The sequence below is a fragment of the Sorex araneus genome, chromosome 4 (genome assembly GCF_027595985.1).
Source record: "Sorex araneus isolate mSorAra2 chromosome 4, mSorAra2.pri, whole genome shotgun sequence".
NCBI lineage: Eukaryota > Metazoa > Chordata > Mammalia > Eulipotyphla > Soricidae > Sorex > Sorex araneus.
The window spans coordinates 204359730-204369055 of NC_073305.1; the positions used below are offsets into that span (position 1 = coordinate 204359730).

Sequence of the window (9326 nt, forward strand, 5' to 3'; positions counted from 1 at the left end):
ATGTGGGCAAGATACTCTCGGTAGCTTGCTGGGCTCTCTGAGAGGGGTGGAGGACTTGAAACTGGGTTGTCCGTGTGCAAGGCAAATGCCCTACCCGCTGTGCTATCGCTCCAGCCCAGAGATAGTCAACAGGAAACTATTTTCAGACAATATAAGAGAGCCTTATTTTGTATCTCTGCAAAAGTATACTCTGAGAGGAGAATATGGGTGCAAGGATATTACAAGGGAGAGAGATAAACCCCATAAAGACTCTGGAAGAGGAAGTGAGACTGAGAAAAGGTTGGGAGGAATCCAATAAAAGATGGGTTGATGAATGGGTTACCATTGTGAGCAGTGTAATCCAAGCCCAGTTCTAGAGACCCTCTGAGCTCAGAGGTGGGGAACACACTTCATTGTTCAGGGTACTTCTGTCTCTAACTCGTTGGAAACTACTTCCACCACACTTCAGGCCTGCTAGATACAAGATCACACTCCAGACAGAAACTCAGGAAGCAGCTGGGGAGACTGGATATCTGGGAACTATCTCTACATAATCTCCCGGGCTGTGGGCTAAGTGAATCTGAGTGGGCACCTACTGTGTCTGCTTTGGGCGCTGGTGAAAAGCCCCTAGAGTAGCTAAAAGTACCTGAGAAAAGTCCAGAGCAAAGTGTCAGGGAATACACTGGAGTTACTGGTTCTTAAAAACCTATCCATCTTTGGGGGCTGGAGTGATAGCACAGCGGGTAGGGCATTTGCCTTGCACGCGGCTGACCCAGGTTCGATTCCCAGCATCCCATATAGTTCCCTGAGCACTGCCAGGGGTAGTTCCTGAGTGCAGAGCCAGGAGTAACCCCTATGCATTTCCGTGTGTGACCCAAAAAGAAAAAAAAAACTATCCATCTTCACGATGGCCTACAAATCCCTTCATGACGAGTATCAGCTTTCTCTTTGACCTCTGCCTCTCCCCACTGCTGGCTCTAACCCAATGACACTGGGCTTCCTTTCTTCCTCCAAAGTGCCAAGTTCTTTTTTATCTTCTGGCCTTTGCACCAGCTCATTTCTGCGTCTGGAATGTTCTCAGTCTCTTTGCTTGGCTAGCTCTTTCTCAATCTTGAAGCCTCAGCTAGGACAGTACATTTTCACAGAGGCTTTTTCCTATCTGGTTAAGAAGACAACATTTGCCTCACCTTGATCTTAGTTCTCTATTTTTTCCTTCGTACCCTCCCTCCTTCCTTTCTTCCTTCCTTAACCATTATGTGTTGAATTAGGCACCATTCTAGATACCAAAGAGACAGTGGTCAGCAAATCAAATGTGTCCATCTAACAAAGAAGCTCTTGTTCCAAAAACAGACATAAGGGAGCAATAAATACCTGTGGCAACAGTGCTCTAAAGGGAGGAGGGATGTACTGTGGGTGGAAACAGGAGGGGAAATAGTCAATTTAAGCAGGCAGGGAAGTTCCCATTATTCATCACACTGGTCACTCGAGCATATTTGGCTACTAGACTTCATCTATACTGAAGGCAAGGAATAGCCTGCTTGGTTCTGCACATTCTCCCCAGAAGCTTGCTGTGTGCTCAGTTAACACTTGGTGGATGAAGGAACAAATGGCCGACTGAACCATCCTCAAGACAGGGAGATGGTGACATACCAGGAGGAGGACAGCATTGCCTGGGAAGCATGTGTACAAGGGGCAAAAGGAGGAAGTTTGGGGCTGACAAGACAGTAGAGGCCTGGCCTAGTCAACCCCAGTTGCTCCTCGGCACTGTATGTAGTCTCCTAAGCACCATCAGGAGACCCCTGAGCACAGAGCCAGGAGTACATCCTGAGCACCACTTGGTGAGACTCCAAGACAAAACAAAAAGAACAGTAGAGCAGCATACGAGGGATGTGTCCCAGGCGAGGTCAGAGGACACCTCCTCTTGGGTACTGCCCGCACAGGTTATTCTTGGCAGCTAGCCTCACCTGGAGCTATGAGACATGTCAGGATTCATCATTTCCAGCTCCAAGTGCTATCTATAGTGTGAACGTGTAAGTCTGTTGGCGCTCTAGGAAAATACACAGGCCAAATGCTGGGACTCAGATAGGCCCGTGCAGTTCAGAGCTAACGCTCAGGCTTCCCTGTACCCAGGTGCCCGCGGGGCCTTAGCTTCAGTCACCTTCTTTGGACGCCTGCCTTGGCCCCCAACCTGAGTTCTTCTGGCCTCGGAGCCCCAGGGCACTCCCCTATTGCTGACCTGACCACATTCTTGGATCTTTTGTCTGGGGCAATGTTATGTCAAATACTCATTAGAGGGAAGTTGTGTCTCAGGGTCCAGATTAAAGCATAAATTGGCACTTCTACATGGAGTCACTCGGCGGGGGGGGGGGGGGGTCTGGGAGGAGGGGTCAGGCATCTGGACACAGCTGGAGGGGCTATAAAGAGATATAAGGACCTGAAGAAGGGGGAGGGACCTGCTTGGGCTCTGCCATTATCTGCACAGCCCAGTCCTGTCCTTGTCATTGGTCTCCACCCTCCCAAGCTGCGGGCGCGCATCTGATACCCAAGACAGTCTGGAATGGGCGGAGGCTGCGGAGGCACCCTGGTCCTGCCCAAAGACACCACACCAGGAGTGACCGGAAATGTGTGTTTATGTAGGTAGAAAAGAAGTAAGTGCACAGAACAGCAAGAGCTGGAGCCCGAAGGCCTGGCCGGGTCTCTGATGAATCAGCAGTCCCGGAGAGTGGGGGGAGATCCCCTGCAGGGCACTGCCCCTCCCCCCTGCCCTGGAGGCCCTTTTCTGAACTTGACCACAGGAGGATGGGCAGTACCTTAGGGAGGGGTTTCTCCAGTGGATGGGGCACCGCGGGGTGGGGGCGGGGCAGTGAGGGGATGGGGGATGGCGAGGGCCCCACATGAGAGAGCCAGGTCTCCTCGGTCTGGAGAACCCCGGTGTTTGGAGGAGGACGGGCCTTTGCCGCGGAGTCAGCCGAAGAGCTTGAGGAAGCAGGGCTGGCAGTAGGGCTTGCTGGCGCGCTCCTGGAAGGAGCCCTTGGTGAGCGGGCGCAGGCAGAAGGTGCAGGTGAAGTGGTCCGGGTGGAAGCGGCGGCCCAGCGCCGACACGCAGCGACCCGTCACCGGGAGGCCGCACGTGGCGCAGAGCGAGCCGCGCCGCGCGTGGAAGTGGCTCTCGCACAGCGGGCGGCCCTCGTGCTCGAAAAAGCTGCCTCCCGAGAAGGGCGCGAAGCACTCCTGCGGGGACAGCACGGTCACCCCCCGACCTGACACGAGCCGGCCCCGCCCCCGCCCCGGCGCCGCCTCCCCTCCCCCCGCCAGCAGCGCACCCTGCAGACGAAGCAGTCTGGGTGCCAGAGAGCGCCGAGGGCCGAGATGTAGTTATCCAGGATCGGGCCCTGGCAGCCCTGGCAGCGCGGGGCGAACAGCTGCAGGAAGTCCCGGCGGCAGTAGGGGCGGCCCTCGCGCTCGTGGAAACCTGCGGGAGCGGGGGGGGGGGCATCGTGGGCACCGAAAGGAGTCAGGGTGGGGATGCACCGGGTCCCCCACCAGCTGGGACCCAGGGCCGGCGGCGGGACAGTCAGGCGCTGCACAGCGGGGAGCCCGCCCCCCCCCCCGCCCCCGCCACTCCCATCCCCCCCCCCCCGAGAAAGCCCCCAAGTCTGGGCTTCGGCGGGGCTGGAGCCTCAAACGCCCACCCGGCTTCGGAGGCCAAAGCCGCGCTCTCACCCTCATCTCCGAAAGGCTCCCCGCAACTGACGCAGCAGAAGTGCTCCGGGTGCCAGTGGGTGCCCAAGGCAGTGACCATTTTCTGCGGGGGAAGAAAAGGAGCCGCAAGGGTGTCCCTCCCGCCGCCTCTCTTCCCGCCCCCGCCCAGTTTCTCCCCCGCCCAGGGGACCTGGAAGCCCGAGAGAGGGACAAGTGCAGAGTCCGGGAACAGGGCTGGGCGCCGGGTCCCGGGAGAGCGGGGGCGGGTAGTGGGGTGCGTGTGGCTCACGTGTCTGATGGGTTGATTGCAGAGGCCACACCGCGGGGAGAAGCGCTCAAAGTAGCACTCGGGGCAGAAGGGGGCTCCGTCCTTCTCGAAGAAACTGCTGCCTCCCAGGGTCGTAGAGCAGCCGCCGCAAAGGAAGTGCTCAGGGTGCCAGGCTCGCCCCAGCGCCGTCACCACCTGCGGGTTTGGGGGCAGAGTGGGATGCAGTTGAATCGTCAGAAGTTAAGGCTTTTCAGGTCCTATCGCTGGAGAGCTGGAAGAAGCACCCCACTTTCAAGACAGTCTTTAAGTGATGGGGTCACCCCAGGCCTTACAGCACAGTGCTCAGAACTATTATGCCATGAATACGTAATTTCTTTTCAAAGATTGGATGCATAATATTTCATCTGTACACCAACACATTCACAAAATATAATTTTAAAAGTGCATCTTAACGGAGGAAGGGTCCCACAAAGGCAAAATAGTGTAGGTCCCCCAAATGTTATAATGACACCCTCCTTTACAGGGATTAGAAATTCTGAGATGCAAGCAGCAACTTATTACAAGTTTTTAACGGGGCCACACCATGGTGTGGTGCTGGGGGATCTGAAACCAGTCCTGGCCTGGCAGTTCGAAGCTGAGCACAGTATTGAAACTTTGTTTTCCTCCCTTTTTTTTGGTTTTGTTTTGTTTTCACAGTGCCAAGGCTTGACCAAGAAGCAGGACACTCTAGCAGGCGTATCTAAATCAAGCACTGAACACAGCTGTTCCATCAACTAGGTCACCAAGCCAAGTACCAGAGTTCCCAGACTAGACTCTCATGGAGAAGAAAGAGAATTTTGTGATGCTCAAGAGATGGTATGTGTGTGGGAAGCACCTGAGGAATCTGTAAAGGTTAATAAACTAAGAGTTTGTAAAGGGTTAGCAATGCGTGCCCAGAATCGAGCCTCAATAGATGATAACGGGACTAACGTTCTCACCATGCCACTCACTGACGGTGTGATTCAGACCTTCAGTTTCCTTATTCACAAAAGATGAATAACAATAATAGCCATGCCCCAGAGTTATTTACTTTCAATAGGTCTGGTTTCAGTGGTGGTTGGAAATGACCCCTCTGGGCAAGGACTGAGCGTTGAAAGGAGGGAAAATGGTTTGTTTTGGTTTCAGTCTGGTTTGTAATCAAGATGGGTCAGTGGGCGCACATACTTGCCCAGCAATGGGTTTATTGCAGGAGCCGCAGAGTCCCTTGGCCTGGGTGGGGACTCCACGTCGGCTGAGGTCAGACTGCAGCATTCCCAGCATGGAGTCGAGGCTTCCCTTGTTCGCAGGGCCGGGTGGAGACAGGGAACCCTCATTCACGGAGCTGGGCGCTGGCGTCTGGCTTGGTCCAGAGGTCGGAAGCTGCGGCAGAGAAGGCGTGAGAGGTGAGTCGGGAAGACAGAAGAAAGGTCTTGGGGTGGGGGGCTGGGGGGAAATCACAAGCCAACAGTGCCCACCACCCTCCTCCCACCTGACTCACATGGTTCTGGACGCGGAAGTCAGAGAGTGAAGCCATCAGTCTATCCAGCTCCAGGGTGGCGGAGGTGGCAGAAGGCTTTGGGAGAGCTGGGGACGGGCTGGGAGAGCTGTGAAGATGACAACATCTGTTAGCTCTTTGCCTCCCAGAGAAAGAGCCTCTCCAATAACTCAGCCCCGCCAAACAGTCGAACTTACACGTTGGATCTTTTCGTGTCCTCAGATTGGTCCTCCTTCTGCTCCCCTGCAGCCTCCTTACTAGATGGGAACTGAGACATTATTTCATCTGCAAGGGGAGAGAAGGCACTTGGCCAGCGGCCATGCTCTCCCCACCCTATCCCAGTTAAGTTTTGTGTCTGTTTAAGTCCACCCCCCCTTCCCTGCCCTCCCCTCATCCCACGAAGGCCTCTCTCGGTACCTGTGATGTTGAACTGAGTAGCATTCAGTTCCTGAAGCAACCGGTCTAGCTCACAGAGCCCCGTGCCCAAGACTCCACTGGAAGAGGAGAATGGAGGAGCCCCAGAGGACACAGTCTTCGGGGACCGAGGCTTGCAGACCGTACTGGGAAACAGGGTAGGTAGGAGCCTGGATTCAGAGGTGGGAAGCCTCTTCACCCAAGCCTCTCCCCCCGCCCCACCAATTTTATTTTATTAAAGCACTGTGAGTTACCAAGTTCTTCATAGTTGGGTGTTTGACATACAATGTTCCATCAATGATCCTGCCACCAGTGTCTACTTCTTCCCTCTCCCAGTGTCCCCAGGTTCCCTCTCCTGCCCCACTCACCCCGAGCCCCAGCCTGCCATCTTGACAGACACCTTTTAAGTTTGGGTTTTGTGATTTTAGCGTTGTTGACTCTGTGGTTTGAGTATTTAGCTCTAGCATTTCTTAACACCAATGATGCACCTGAATCCTCTTGACCTTTGCCCAAGTTTCTTCTCATCTATCTCTTATACCAAGTCTATCTGTCTCTCTGTCTGTCTCTGTCTCTGTCTCTCTCTCTCAGCTTTTTGGGTCACACCCAGCAATGCTCAGGGGTTACTCCTGGCTCTGCACTCAGGAACTACTCCTGGCAGTGCTCAGGGGACCATATGGGACTCTGGGGATCAAACCCAGGTCGGCCGTGTGCAAGGCAAATGCCCTCCCCACTGTGCTACAGCTCTGTTCCTCTTAATCGCTGTTTCATCCCCTCCAGTTCCCAGGCCTCTCACCTGTATAGGTGATCCTTGTCCCCAGAGGTTCCTGGAGAGTCCCCAGACCCCATCTACAGAGAAGAGTTAGATGTAGGACGATAGGCCTGTACACCCCCACCCCATCCTCAGGCCCATGTTCTTCTAAACCAGCACCTAATCTCACCTGTGGCTGGTGGCCATAAGACAGGGGAGATGAGAGAGGTTCTGGGGGCTGTTCTTTGGGAGCTCCTGACCTTGGTATGTGTGAAGTGGTGGTCTCCAGATCAGAGAGCAGGGCGTCTGCAGGAAGAGGCCATCGGGGGACAGGTTGAGAAATCGAGATTAGGAGAATGACAAGGCTGTAGAATACCAGTGGAGCCAGGTCCCAAATGGGAGTGAGGTTGGATCCCCAGCACTGCTTATGGTTCCTGAGCACTGCTAGGGGTCACTCCTGAGCACAGACCCATGAATGCCCCCCAAGCATGGAAGGGCGTGGTCAACCCCTTCCAAACCCCCACCTCATCCACCCCCCCAAAGGAAGAATCAGAAGAAAGCACAATCAGAAGAAAGCCAGGTCAAGAAAGACAAGCAGAAAGACAGCAGGGGATATTCGTGCCCAGACATCCCAAATGACTCCATGTGCAAGTTATGCACAAACCCAAGTCTCCTGATTGTTTTATTCACCACATCTTTCCGGATGCAGCCCAAACTGGCTCTACTTCAGCCAAATTTGGCTCCACCCCAAATTGCTCAATTGGCTGTTTGCCTGGCACCCTGCTTTCTGATAGGATGTTCTTTTTTGCCACATTCACTAAATCCTCCCCCTAAACAGACTCTATCCAGCAGCCCTGGCCCAAGCCCAGCTCAGGGCCCTGTCACCCCCAAATGAGCAGCGCCCCCTTCTGCAGGGTAGGGGAACCTCTCTCTCTCTCTCCCATGGAAGTCACCGCCGGTCCAGACCAAACTCCAAACACAAGACATGGTCCGGGAGACAACCCACTACCTCCACTCCGTGCCCAGATCCGGATCCCTTGAACCCTATTCCTTCCAGAACCTGGGAATTCTGCCTCATTTTTTAAAAAATAGCATCATGGTAGAACACTTCCTTCACCTCTTCCTGGCATCTTGACCCTCTTCGTCCGTTTTTCCTTTGGACCCCCCAAGACCGGATCCCGAACATCCGTGTAGGGGCCCTTAACTCTCTGCGACCAGGAACTTGCCGCCCCTTCTCCCTACCCCGGCGGCTTTCCCGACTCCCCTGCCCGCGCGCAGCCCGCAGCCCAGGTGCCCGGCGCTGCCCCCCCGCCGCCCGCGCCCAGCCCGCTGCCCGGCCCCTCTTGCGTCCTTCCGTGGGCGGCAGAGCTGCAGGGGCCGAGCGAGGGGAGCGCGGCAGGCGAGGAGCGCCCGGCCGGGACAGGAAGGGAGCGGCAGGAAGGGGGACGTGGAGTCGGGAAGGAGGCGCGGGCAGCGACCAGAAGCGACAGGACGGCGGCGGCGGCAGGGATGGGGTACTTGAGGCCACCGGGCTGGAGAGGCGCCCAGGCTGCGGCGAGGGTCTTGGAGACAAGGGGACCCCACTCACCGAGGTCCTCCATGGCGGGGCGCGAGCGGACAGCGCGGGGCGAGCAGGGCGGGGGCCGTGTCCGGTGGGGGCGGGGGGCTGGGGGGGGAACGTCCGGGAGCTGGATCCCCGGCTGTGACCATGTAAGGAAGCCGGGACCCGCTGGGATGGGGCTTGGGGTGGGGTGGGGGGAGCAATGTGCGGGGTACTCGGGGTGGGGGCGTGTGAGGGAGGGAGGGCCACGGCCCACCCAGGCCCACCCCGCCTGCCCGCCTGCCTGCGGAGCTGGCCACACCCCAGCCTTGGCCTCAGCTGCACGGAGCCCCAGGCGGCAGTCAGAAAAGTGGCTTTTCCAGACCTGACCAAGCATCCAGCATCCAGTGAGGCTGAACCCCCCCTTCCCCCGCAAGATCCCACCCTGGGCCCTAAGAGAGCCCCACGGCCACCCAGGTCCTGCCCGGAGACTTGCTCCAGACAGTCTCTGGGTTCGGGCCAATTAGTCTCCTTCTAAGGCACAGTCAGACCCCAGTTCCAGACGGAGACAGACCCACCGAACCTTCCAGCGGAGCTAAAACCTGGGACAGACTGAAACCCAGCCCACGTCTCCCTGCAGACCAGACTCACGACAAGCCCCTCCCCACCCCCCAGCACCCAGGTGACCTAAACCTGTTTCCCCCAAAGTTCCCCACTTGGCAAGCACTCAGTCCCCACAGAGACCCAGGACTGAGACCCTGGGAGACCCAGGTGGAAAGGACATTTTCCAGAGACACGGATGCACACAGTAAGGCTGCTGTTACTAGACATGGACTTGCTTTGAGCACTGGACTGTGGGCATCAAGCTAATTAACAGTCTGGAGAACTTGAACAATTACTGAGCCCCAGAGCATCCTCCCCTCGGTTCAGTTTAATCAGAATTTTTATTTATTTATTTTGGTTTGGGGGCCACACCTGGTGATGTTCAAGGATAACTTCTGGCAGGCTTGAGGACCATATGATGTGCCAGGGATGAAACCTGGGTCAACTGGTGCAAGCGCTTGCTCTATCCACTGTACTATCACTCCAGCCCTGGTCAGAAGTTTTAAAAAGTTCTGTGGATGCTTGTAGAGTTTGGCCTAAGAAAGACCTGGACAAATGC

General features: G+C 56.0%; 1 protein-coding gene across 3 annotated transcripts; it reads right to left on the reverse strand.

The window, feature by feature from the left end:
- Positions 1–2597: 2597 nt before the first annotated feature.
- On the reverse strand, positions 2598–8341 carry TGFB1I1 (transforming growth factor beta 1 induced transcript 1). Of its 3 annotated transcripts, none has more exons than XM_055135800.1 (11): positions 8213–8341; positions 6815–6930; positions 6670–6722; positions 5880–6022; positions 5660–5747; positions 5466–5571; positions 5153–5347; positions 3971–4144; positions 3703–3784; positions 3303–3451; positions 2598–3210 (listed from the first exon to the last, which is right to left on the reverse strand). In XM_055135800.1, exons 1-11 carry the CDS (start codon positions 8223–8225, stop codon positions 2944–2946), a joined length of 1386 nt encoding a protein of 461 aa, XP_054991775.1. In that variant the 5' UTR covers positions 8226–8341; the 3' UTR covers positions 2598–2943. The 3 variants fall into 3 exon arrangements, with proteins under 3 accessions (XP_054991775.1, XP_054991776.1, XP_054991774.1); XM_055135801.1 differs by lacking the exon at positions 8213–8341 and adding an exon at positions 7742–7968; XM_055135799.1 differs by lacking the exons at positions 6670–6722; positions 8213–8341 and adding an exon at positions 7742–7971.
- Between the last annotated feature and the right edge of the window lie 985 nt (positions 8342–9326).

Bases quoted from the DNA above. Each gene is read 5' to 3' on its own strand.
- TGFB1I1 (XM_055135799.1), bottom strand. From the start codon at position 7,810: ATGTTCGGGATCCGGTCTTGGGGGGTCCAAAGGAAAAACGGACGAAGA. The intron at 5,748-5,879 runs GTACCGAGAGAG...CTCCCCTTGCAG, and splicing joins TACTCAGTTCAACATCACAG to ATGAAATAATGTCTCAGTTC. The intron at 3,211-3,302 runs GTGCGCTGCTGG...CTGTCCCCGCAG, and splicing joins CAGACTGCTTCGTCTGCAGG to GAGTGCTTCGCGCCCTTCTC.